Consider the following 12820-nt stretch of genomic DNA (forward strand, 5'->3'; position numbering starts at 1 on the left):
CCCCCCCCCCCAAAAAAGGGTTAAAGATAATACATTTTCACTCATTTTCACTTAAAATGTGCAACCGCTGTAATCCTAATCAAAAAAGTAGTAAAGGCCCATTTACACAGGACGGTTATTGCTCAAAATGTGTTCACAGGTTCTTATCGTTGGCTTTCAGTCAGCTTAAAAACTATTGCTGGATCGCGGGCTTGTCATTCCGTCCAAGCGCACCCCGATCGGCGCTGCACACAGAAGGTGAAACGCTGAGCAAGAAGTCAGTGATGCAGCGCTGAAGCCCATCAGTGTAAACACTCTGCGCGAGCGCCGACGACCTTAGTGGTGACCAAAATGCTCGGGTCCTCGTTATTTGAATCGAGCTTTTCGTAAAATTCGAGAGCTCTCTCTCCTCCTCCAAGCCAGCCTTAAACTACCATTGACATGCGCAGCGGGGAGGGGTCAAATCTGACACGTCAGCGGCAGGGAGGAGCCAAAACCGGGGCGGGGTCGAACATGATGTGATGCTCGTTCGAGTAACGAGCACCATAGAGTACGCTAAGACTCGAACGAGCATCAAGCTCGGCAGAGTACGTTCGCTCAACTCTAGTGGCGACGTCAGCCCTTCTGCAGTCATTTCAGCTTACCTACAAATAGTCACTGGTTGATCATCGTCTGGTGTAAACAGGCAATCCTTTGTTTTTCAACAACTAGCCAATGAAGTTTGCAGGGAGGTGTGCACTTCAGCGACCGCGAACATGAACAACATGAAGAACAGTTATTTGTACACGAACAAGTCAATGTGGCGACCGCTTCCAGTGACTATTCAAATGATAGTTGTCCTGTGTGAACCCACTGGTCTCTACATGCTTCTGGTTAAGAGAATATTCGCATGGAGGATTTTCACAGCAGATTTGACGGCGATTCCTCAGCAAACCCGCATCCCAATACTTTCAAGGAGAATCCGGGCCGTAGTTAATATGGGGGGGGGTTCTGCACGTGGATTCCGCTCTGAGAGTTTCCCACATGGATTTACCAGTTGAAAAGGGCTTAATTCTTGGTGAGCAAGCAGATGCATAACGGTGGAAGGATTCCACCACGCAGCTGCCTATATTGGCCAGCTTTCTTAGAAGCAAAATCCACGTCCACCATGGGAACATACCGTTAGGTTGTCCTATGCAAAGTGGTTTGTGCTCTGCCAAAAACAAACAAAAAAAAACGCATGTGAAATTCCACAGAGGCTCAATAAGCAGAAACCTGGCGGTGGGTTGGGTGACTGAGTCCACGAGCACTTAGATCATAAAGATAAAGATTGTTATACACTCCAAACACCAGGTGGCGCCATACAGTTTAAAGTGTTATTCCTATCACCCACCGATGAGCTGTGAGGACCTCCTATTTGACACATTCACAGCTCTGGGAACTGAAACCATATGCCCTTTTACACCAAACAAGAACCTCATGATTCTCGTTTGCCCGAGTAAGTAAACTGGTGATGGCGCCATCACCAGCTCGTTTGTGCTTGTGCACCCTGTTTAGACAGGCAAATCATTGTTGAGAACCGTGAATTCCTATTTGCAAGACTGAAGATCAGTGTTTAAACACAACGAGAAGCCAACGAGCCAGCAATGATTTTTATGCCATCTGAAACTGGAGGATGAACGAGAAACGCACAACTCCCGTTCATCGCTGAGTCACTGGTTTGTGCTTAAATCGACAGATATCCTTCACTTTTGTCGGAACGATAATCGTTCCATCTATGCGCATCTTAAGAAGAACCTTTACGGGGGAATGGGGGAGGAAGTAGAGGGGAAAGGCAGATATTGTTGTAGTTAGCAGCACCACAACTATACAGCTATGCAGCCAGCCCAAAGTTATTATTGCACTGTTTGTAAGTGGTAGCTGTTCTACCATGCAATACCTCAGGTACTGCAGCATGTGAGTCTGATAGGTTGTTTATAAGTAAATTGTATTCTGCAAAACAGATGACTGTACCCGAGAAGTCAGTGCAAAGAAGTAAACTACAACACGGCCAAGAACAATTTTAATATATTTTTTTTATCTTCTTTTAGGACTTCTTAAGCGATAATATGGAAACTACAACCAACCTGAGTAGTTGAACAACGAGCTCTTAAAGGGGTTGTCCCGCGGCAGCAAGTGGGTCTATACACTTCTGTATGGCCATATTAATGCACTTTGTAATGTACATTGTGCATTAATTATGAGCCATACAGAAGTTATAAGAAGTTTTTCCCTTACCTGCTCCGTTGCTAGCGTCCTCGTTCCCATGGAGCCGACTAATTTTCGGCGTCTAATGGCCAAATTAGCCGCGCTTGCGCAGTCCGGGTCTTCTTCTTTTCTCAATGGGGCCGCTCGTGCAGGATGCCGGCTCCGTGTAGCTCCGCCCCGTCACATGCCGATTCCAGCCAATCAGGAGGCTGGAATCGGCAATGGACCGCACAGAAGCCCTGCGGTCCACCGAGGGAGAAGATCCCGGCGGCCATCTTCAGCAGGTAAGTAAGAAGTCACCGGAGCTCGGGGATTCAGGTAAGCACTCTCCGGTGTTCTTTTTTAACCCCTGCATCGGGGTTGTCTCGCGCCGAACGGGGGGGGGTTGAAAAAAAAAAAACCGTTTCGGCGCGGGACAACCCCTTTAAAGGAGTGCGGTGCGGACAGAGATAACAGAAGGCTGCTAATCCTTATATTCATTTTCATTTGCAAGATTACCAAGAGCACAATGTTGTCTCATTAGAAGCACTGATTCAACATGACAAAGTCATTAACATCTCGTTGCATGGAACCGGAGCCGTGCAAACAGACTCTATGGAACCGCAGCCTTCAAATAGGATCTAACATTGTAGCTCTGCAGGTGTCAAAAATATAAAAGAAAACCCATCCAGACTTCTGTAATAAAATGTAGATATCTAAAACCAATGTAACTAAAGAGCGTCAGTGCTGAAACATAAAAACACGTTCCTGTTCATTTATTGGCTGCTGCACTACATATTAGTCAGCTGGTTGGCATGGGGGTCTCGTCGTTGGCATGATACTTCTTGATGTGTTTATGTAGCAACTGCTTGTCCGGAGAGGAATACTGGCAGCGGCTGCAGTGGAACATCTCCCCGGTGTGGTGCCGGCGGACGTGCAGGTCCAGGCTCTTCTTCTGAATGCTAAAAGAAGAAAGATTCTCCCGGTTACTTATGTTCCTGAGATGAAGCCGTTATTACTGAGGCATCGTCCTTATAGCTCACGGACAGAGATTACTAATGTCCTCATGTTTAAGAATAATAATATCTCCCCCCCCCCCATATAGTCACGTATGGACTATACGTTTCAATACCCAATTTTCATAAAAAAATGTTTTATTGTGATCTAGTCTAAGGCCCAATATCCACGGGCAGATCTGATTCGCATGGAAGATCCGCAAATCAAGCCGCCCATAGGGAAGCATTGGGCATCCGCACATGAAGTAAAGCATGCGGACCTTGTGGTCAAGAAAACAAATCGCAGCATGCTCCATTTCAGTGCGGTTCTTGCACAGACGGCTTCCATTGAAGTCAATGGAAGCTGTCTGATCTGCGGCCGTCCGCAATTCAATTGGGACGCAGATTTCGCAGGAAAGCAGGAGTTTAAAAAAAAAAAAAAAAACTCCACTGAGCGTGTGCAGCAGAGTGCTGGCCGGCGTTTCCACACACATCCGCGTGAAGAAAATAGAAGACCCGCACAGGCACGCAGAAGACCCAGATGGATAATCAGTGTCCTCAGCCGCGGGCAGGGTGGGATTCCACTGCGGTCTCCTGAATGTGAAATCTAATCCGCCCATGGACATTGGGCCTATGTGTTAGCTGTGCGTCCAGGGGGCAGCTGGGGTGGGGGTGGAGACTAGAGAGATCATACTATAAGGGCTAATGCCCACGGACGGATTTCTGCTGCGGAAATCCGCAGCTCTTAGGTTCTATTGAGCCTAATAGCTTTCCTGCTGCCAATGCTAACATGCAGAATTCTGCTGTGGGAGGTCTCCATTAATATAGTGTTAATGGAGATCGTGGAAATCTGAAACGGAATTCTGCGATCACTTGCATTTTTAAACGTGATACGCCCGCAGCAGAATTCAGACACACACAGACACACACACACACACACACAGACACACAGACAGACACACACACACAGACACACACACACACACAGACAGACACACACACACAGACACACACACACACACACAGACACACACAGACAGACACACACACACAGACACACACACACAGACAGACACACACACACAGACAGACACACACAGACAGACACACACACACAGACAGACACACACACACAGACACACACACACAGACACACACACACAGACACACACAGACACACACACACAGACACACACACACAGACACACACACACACACACACGCGCAGGCACGCGCACGCACACAGACACACACAGACACACACAGACACACACAGACACACACAGACACGCACAGACACGCACGCGCACGCACACAGACACACACAGACACACACAGACACACACACACACAGACACAGACACACACAGACACAGACACACACAGACACAGACACACACAGACACAGACACACACACACAGACACACACACAGACACACACACACAGACACACACACACAGACACACACACACAGACACACACACACAGACACACACACACACACACAGACACACACACACACACACCTTAGTGACAAATCAACTTCAAATCTAGCCTTTTCCTACATAAATGACCATATGCATGATTCCATCCCAACCATCTGCCTTCTTAGGGTGACTACGCACCACAGTTTTTTTTCACTGCGAAATTCGCAGCGTTTTTCATTTCTGCAGGGGTCTATGGGACTTTTAATGTTAAAATCGCGATCGTGCAAAATCGTGATTTCGCGGTAAAATGGTAAAAACTGTAGTGGGTAGGCACCCTAATGGCAGTCAGCTTGGCTAAAAGATCACTGCCGTACATTATATGTCGGATCGGTAAATCTCTCGAGAATCTATGAGAGATCACATCTGGACAGCTAGAACTGCTCTACAGGGAGATCGGTGGAATATACAAGCACGGACATGGTTAGTTTTAGATCCATGTCGAGATCTAGTAACAAGATAATAACTGACCGCCTAGCACTGCTGCACTGTCCAAGAGCTGGGCGACATCCTGAAATGTTTTTCTCGGGGAAAAAGTTCCAAAATACCTCAACTGAAATCCCACAACGGTATTATAGATTTAAGGAAACCATAAGGAGCGGCTCCCATCACTGTTTATTCATTATGTAACCAGTCAGCCAACATTACATATACATTGTTTTCCCCAGAACATTCCTTGAACGCTTCATTTAGTAGGGTCATGTGACCCCCTGGAATTACTTGTCTATGTGTTCTCTGAGTCAGTGTTCCCCAACTCCAGTCCTCAGGGACCACCAACAGGTCATGTTTTCAGGATTTCCTCAGTGTTGCACAGGTGATATAATTATTGTCAGCGGCTCAGACATTGCCACAGGTGTTCTTACTATAGAATATCCTGAAAACATGACCTGTTGGGGGTCCCTGAGGACTGGAGTTGGGGACCTCTGCTCTAAGTCACTAGGACTTCCTGTATGATGAAACAGCATGGACTGTTCCACATGAGGCTCTTCACAGAGGGGGACACAAAGTCCTATCACAGTTACTGCTGATGATCAGTTCCAATGAATATGACAGTCCAGCATCCCTAACTGTATACCTATAAACTTTAGCTTATTTAAAGGGGCATCCGCTGTCACATAACACTTGCCAGTGCAACCCTGCCTGTGCAGGGAGGGGAGCTGTGACTATTGTGAATGGTTAATCTTGTTATATATATAGGTGTCTCCTCTCAGTGTAATCCTGCCTGTGCAGGGAGGGGAGGAGGTGAGCTATGACTATTGTGAATGTTGGATCCTGTGCTATCTATCTATCTATCTATCTAGTTGTCTCCTCTCCGTGTAATGCTACCTGTGCAGGGAGGGGAGGAGGTAAACTGTGACTATTCTGAATGGTGGCTGCTGTGTTATCTGTATATAGGTGTCTCCTATCAATGTAATCCTGCCTGTGCAGGGAGGGAAAGAGGTGAGCTTTGACTATTGTGAATAGTGGATCCTGTGTTATCTATATATGTGTCTTATCTCAGTGTAATCCTGTCTGTGCAGGAAGGAGAAGAGGTGAGCTGTGACTACTGTGAATGGTGGATCCGGTGTTATCTATATATGTGTCTTATCTCAATGTAATCCTGTCTGTGCAGGGAGGTGAGGAGGTGAGCTGTGACTATTGTGAATAGTTGGGGTGCTGACAATGGGGGTGGGAGTGGGGTGTTTGGGTCAGAGGGGCTGTCAGTGTTACTTGTCACGGGGGAGGGGGGCTGTCAGTGTTACTTGTGGTGGTGGTCGTGGGGGGTGCGCCTTGTTTTACAGCGGGGCGGCTGCAGGAGATTTCTCTCCCCGCTCTCCCCATTCACTTTACACAGCGGCCATTCAGTACTGAGCTCTCATCCTGAACAATGAGTGTGTATAGACAGTCTCTCCTGGCCCTCACCCCCTCTAAGTACACTGGACAGAAGAAGAACATGCTTTACTGTAGTGGGATTTAGAGGGGGCGAAGAGAGATTGTAGATCATTTCAATAGAGGTGGGCGTGTCGTGGGTGGCGCTAGGAAGGAAGCTGAGCGAGGCCAGGAAACCCTAATTTTTCATGTCTCCTGCTGCCATCGGGAGGGCGCACAGAGAGGGGGGAGAGCACAGGGCATTGTGGGAAGGCAGCATAACGACGCCATCTTTGAAATCTGCATTAAACATCAGATTACAAATTAAGAAACAGACATTATAGCTGATCTGCCTGCCGGTTTGAGCCCCTGTATGCTGTGTGTTACGATGGTTAGTGAAAGGGAAGCATCTTTTTTATAAAAAGATTTTACCCTGCGTGGCCGGACAACACCTTTAGGAGAATATAGTGGGTAATGATAATCACTCTGACCTCCCAGCAGGCAGAGATGGTACTGGCACTACATGGTCATGTGAAGCTGTATTGGTGCATCATGAGATTGATGCAGTGACATAAAGCAGGGAGGAATTTAAAAATCGAGATGGTGTCTGATTTGTATGAGACAGGAGGCTTCAATGCCTGGAAGTGGCTTCAATATGGGCAGGGATGCAAAATGAGTTTACGCTGAAGTGGTCCTTTAAGGCTGGGTCCCCACACAGCGTATTCCCAACGGAAATCTCGCGTCTTGGCCGCAGTGAAAAACCGCAAGATTTCCGCCGGAAAAGCGCTGCTTCAAAACCCGCGGCACTTAGCCGCGGGTTTTGGAGAGTCTTGGCCACACGCTTTTCCATTGAGGACGGCGCTCCCATAGAGGAGAGCGCAGCCGCAAAAAAAAAAAAAAAAGAATGGACATGCTGCGGCCGGCGATCCGCGCTGCAGCGCCGGCTTCTGCCCCGACGGATTCGCCGTCCCATGTGGACGAGATTTCCGAGAAATCTCGTCTACATGGCTGGCCAATCACGGGATTAGCTGCGGCAAAATTCCAGACGGAATTTCCGTGGCAAATCTGCCCTGTGTGAACCGAGCCTTAATCCTAAATCATTGAAGGCACATTAAAAAAAAAAAAAAAAAAAAAAAAAAAAAATCACACAGACAAAGCCTGCAGCTTCTGCTTTCTTGTTAGCAGAGGCGCAGAGGCGCAGAGGCACTTTTCCAAATGTCCATCATCCTCAGCTATAGAAACTTTACAATTATCTACTTTTCCAAATTTACAGGTAAAAAAACAGACTAGAATGAAAAAAGACGTGAGTTGTCAGAACTACCGGTCTGAACTCACCAGCTGTAAGAACAGTGCTGACACTTGTAAGGCTTCTCGCTGGTGTGCGTTCTGATGTGCCGGCGGAGAGAACTGGCATCTATTGACGCATAGGAACATAGTTTGCATTTAAAAGGCTTCTCACCTACAAGGATGCAGGAGGAAATAATGAAATTCTTTAGCAGAACAAATGAAAGGCTACAGATACTTTTGCTGCCTTTTTTTCCCTAAATTATGTATTTTACATAAAAAGCTGTTTTACAATTGGTTGCAAAAATATAAATAAATGAACCATTTATTTTCTGCTTTTGCAGTGTATACCAGGGCCCTGCAGGCTGGAAAGTGTTACGTACAGTTTACAGTGTTGAGGGGTGTACGAGAGTCGTCCCAAACGCTCTTAGCTTGCCTATGTGGTAATTGACGCTCACTCATGAAATTTTGTTCATATTTTTTTTTAACCCTTTAAGGAAGGAATATAGAGAATCTGCTTGAAAGCTGGTCTTTTCCTTATTTGTTTCTTAAAGGTTTAGCACCGAAAGACATCCATACTGGCATGGTGGCAAGTCTTGAGGACCATGCCCCTTCATATGCGACAATGAAAAACTGGGCGGCAGAATTCAAGAGGGGGGGGGGGGGGGGGGAGAACCAGCATTGAAGATGACCTTTAGCCATGACGACCTGTTGATGCAGCTACCGCAGAAAATGTGAAGTATACCCGCAATATTGTTTCGAACGACCAAAGATGTACTGTGAGACAGATTGTGGAGACTGTGGGTTTGCCTAAGACTACTGTTGATCGCCTTCTCACTGGCACCCTGGGGGTGAGGAAGGTTTCAGAGAGATGGGTTCTAAGACTTTTGACTGTTGACGGGGAGATGGTGAGGTGAAATGCATAAAGAGAGAATAACGATCTGTTCAGAGCTAATCCGGACGCATTCTTCAGACGGTTCATAACCATTGACAGGACCTGGGTCCACCACTTCCAACTTCAAACAGAGCTGCATGCGATGGTAACACTCTTCATCCCCTCCATCAAAGAAGGGCATATCAGTGCCATCAACATGGAAGGTCATGGGGACTGTTTTTGAGACTGTGAGGGCGTGATGATGGCAGGCTACCTTCCAAACTGTGACGAAGATATCCAACATCAACTTGCTGAGGCAACTGCGTCAGATCAAGCAGAAGCGACACGGAAAGTTGTCAGAAGGCGTCCTCTTCCACCAGGACAATGCATGGCTGCCATCCAGGAGGGTGGCTACGAAATTGTGTCGCACCCGCCCTACGCTCCTAATTTGGCACCATAAGACTTTCATCTCTTCGCAAAACTAAAAAACAGAAAAGCTGGAAGGGATGCATTTCAAGAAAGACAATGGCGTCATTTGTATGGTGGAGGAGGCTTTGCAATGCTTCGACAAAAACTCCTACACTGCCGGTATCTTAGCCTTCGAACACCGATGGCCCAAGTGTGTCAATATGTCAGAGGACTATGTTGAAAAAGGAATGTAAAGGAAGGTTAGGCTAGGAACATTTGGGACGACCCCCGTAGCAGATCTCAGACACATTATTGATCTGGTTGGTCTTCATTTGAATTTACTCACACTAGCTAGCTACAAAGTGCAGGCAGTCAGCGCTCCTAGCTACCTGTCATTACAGACGCTGACTGATAATAGCCTGTTGCTTGCTGTGAACGAGCGGAGCTGGCTTTGCTCGCACAGTCAATAGATTTCTCTTTCTGCTCTCACCGCTCCTGCTGACTGAGGGGTCCTATCAGTGATTGACAGCTAGTTCTATATGCACACTCTTATGGTCCATTTACACGCAAAAACGATCGCTCAAAATTAGTCGGAAACTGACAGTTTTGAGCGATCATTTTGAATTAGGTACTGATAGGCTAATCAGCCTATTAGTAGCTAACCAGCTTCATTTGCGTGTATTTAGAGAACAGCGGGTGGTCTGTTCTCTAAATACATCCCTTTTGTTCATTGGCGGGCAGCAGGCTGCTCACAAGTCTATTAGCGCTGCCTGCGGAGAACACAGCATGCCATCCCTTTTATTTGGGACGACGGCTTTTATGCAAGGCTGAACTTAGCGAAGGACGAAGATTGCACGGTAAGCCGCCGTTTGGACGAATTTTGAGCGATAATCGTTGTTTGTAAATCAGCCTTTACACGGATTGCTATCAATTACTGATAAGACCGCCTCTAGCTCAAAATGGGCAGAGATAGAAGTCAATAAAATACAAGTTATACTGAACTTTCCCTTATAAGACTATATATCCATCTGCCGGGCTCCTTCTATGCTATAACATGCTGCCTGCAGGTTCTCAACTGCAAGTGTTAACCCTTTCCAATCCACTGTCTGACGTCTTAAGACATTATGATTTAAGGCTGTACAGTTCCGATGTTGAAAGACATCCATCGGGGTTCTCTTACTGTATATTGCCAGCCTCTCTGCTGTCAGAGCCTATCCAACATGTCACCTCATGCAGTACTGGCTTTAGCCAGCAGATAGCGCTGTTGTATAATGGCAGAAAAAGAGTAAGCCCCCTAGGAAAACCAGGATACAAATTGGATTGGAAAGGGTTAAAGGTCTTTGTGCAAACAAAAGATATATAGAAATAAAAGTAAAGAAAACCCGGTTATTAGATGCTACCCACCGGTATGGACCCTGATGTGCTGAGTGAGGGAAGCTTTTAGTCTGGTTTTATAGTCACAGTGTGAGCAATGGTATGGCTTCTCTCCAGCATGCACTCCCATGTGTCTCTGCAAGGCCAATTTCGATGAACACTTCCTAAAGGAAAAAAAAAACGTATTTTGTCACAAGTCAAAAACACAATCAGCTCATTTAACGACTGCAGATGAGATCACTAATGGATTCATTACAAGGGCTGGAAGGAACAAGACACCATGGAGTGTCGGGGAAGAATAGTTCTAGCTTCTAGTTTATTTATTGTAACCATTTAAGTCCTTTCTCAGAAAATAATGATTAAACATGCAGAAGATATCAATTCGTTTTTTTTAAATTTACTTAGAGGAAAATGGTCAACACTTCATTTTTCCTGCTTTTTATAGACACACCGGCTCTCCAATATGTCTGTTTTAGTAAAACCTTGTGAAATAACAAGTCTGGAGCGTCTCCTGTAGGACTCAGCGTCGTGCCGGTCCTCTTATTAAACCTGGAAATTGTTTTAATCAGCATGAGACTGTGTGGACCCCTCCAACTGTTAATTCATACATCAATTTCCAGGAGGAATAACAGAGGAGCAGAACAACACAGATTTCTAGCAAAATATGTTTCTTATATTACGGGGTATATGAGTATTTACTAACACAGACATGTCAGAAGAGGTAACAGATCCACTTTAAAGGGAACCTGTCATGTATGTTATGCACTGAGGGCACCATAAAGTAGTGACAGGCATGCTGATTTCAGCGGCGGTCACTTATAGGGTAATGTGCAATGGTTTTTAAAGGGAGTCTGTCAGCTCCAACATGCTGTCCAAACTGCAGACATGATGTTATAGAGCCAGAGCAGCTGAGCCGTCTGTCCCGCTGATTGCAGAATGGTAGCGGCAGCCGTGTCATCACCATAGTGATGGCGCGGTGTCCTATGTACTGTGCATGTGCACTGGGCTTCGGCCGGCACAGCAGCAGCAGAGAAGACGCCGGACAGGTAAGCAGAGGTCACCAGCCGGGCACCGGGTCGAACTCCGCTGCGGGAATCCCGTATGCAGGGTCCGATTTGCCCGTGTGCAGGCGGCCGGAAATGGCATGTCCGTCATTACTTTATGCTGCACTCAGTCCTCATGCCCATGAGCAAAATTGAATTGTGGAATCCACGTGGGTCACCGTCGTGGACGATCCGCCATTCAATATGCCCATAGACATTCATTGGGCATCTGCTGGTAATTAAATACCTGCGGATGTCATTTTATCCCGGCGTGCGTATCGCATGCACGGGGGGAAAAAAACGCAGCATGTTCCATTTTCTGCGGATTCCTGGATGGACGACTTCCATTGAAGTCAATGGAAGCTGTCTGATCTGCGGCAAACACGCAGCTGACACTGCCGACGTGCCACGGATCCCGTGGGAAAGCAGGAGAATTGAAAAGAAATTCACTGTGCGCATGCCCGGACGCATCCGCCGTGCAGAAGAAAGAAGATCCGGCCGCGGGCATGGGCTAATCCTGTGTGTGCCGTGAACATGAGGCCTCAACGAGAACAGAATAAGGGTGCCTGTCCACGGGAAAGCGCCGGCCCCCTGTCCACGAGCAGAGAATCATTGCGATTCTCCGCTCGCGCCGGGCAATTTGCAGCATGCTGCGAATTGCCCCGATTCTCCGCGGCCAGCCTATCTATCAGATAGGGCTGACCGGCGGAGAATCGGTGGCGGCGCCTGCTCCCGGGCAGCAGCTCCCGCGGCGGGGATCTGCTGCGGGACTTTGCATCGCCCGTGGACAGGGTGCCTAAGGCAACATTATGTAAGGTAGGATTCGGTATTAGTTGTAAATGTATGACCCTTTCACTTGTAGATGCAGCGTCCCTACATGATAATCATCCAGGTTCAGAAAGCAGAGAGGCCTGAGCAGAAAAGACGAAAATTGGTGGTTGTGGGTAATTACCATCTGTTTGGGGTATATACAAATACATTAATAAACCTAGGACAGGATGTCTAAAATTGGTGCATGTGGCTTCGGGGAGGTCTGCACTTTTCTTCTTTTAAGGTTTTTTTTTAGTCTTTCCTTATTCTATTTTCAAATTTTTTTTTACATTTTTTTACAGTATTTAGTATTTCATTATTTATTTTTTACTTTAGGGGTACGAGTTAAGGTATATACAAGGTTCGGTTTTATCAACCCAAATCATCGCCGGAATAGTCATCCCATGTGCAGGCGGCTGCTGACAGGGCACTAAGCGACAAATCGCACTTCTGTAGTGCGATGCAAGAGTGAGTGAAAACGCAGAATTATAAAACCAAGGATTTTCAATGGTTT

The 12820-nt window shown here is 46.8% G+C and overlaps 1 protein-coding gene across 1 annotated transcript in view; it reads right to left on the reverse strand.

Moving 5' to 3' along the window:
- Window positions 1-2484: 2484 nt before the first annotated feature.
- LOC136579033 (zinc finger protein 260-like) overlaps window positions 2485-12820 on the reverse strand; it is a 38089-nt gene continuing 27753 nt past the window's right edge. Inside the window, exons 5-7 of the mRNA XM_066579285.1 lie at window positions 10484-10617; window positions 7849-7972; window positions 2485-3146 (exon numbers count right to left, since the gene is read on the reverse strand). Coding sequence (XP_066435382.1) covers window positions 2987-3146; window positions 7849-7972; window positions 10484-10617 — 418 coding nt within the window. The 3' untranslated portion in view covers window positions 2485-2986. The remainder of the gene's footprint in view (window positions 3147-7848; window positions 7973-10483; window positions 10618-12820) is intronic.

Source organism: Eleutherodactylus coqui, chromosome 9 (genome assembly GCF_035609145.1).
Source record: "Eleutherodactylus coqui strain aEleCoq1 chromosome 9, aEleCoq1.hap1, whole genome shotgun sequence".
NCBI lineage: Eukaryota > Metazoa > Chordata > Amphibia > Anura > Eleutherodactylidae > Eleutherodactylus > Eleutherodactylus coqui.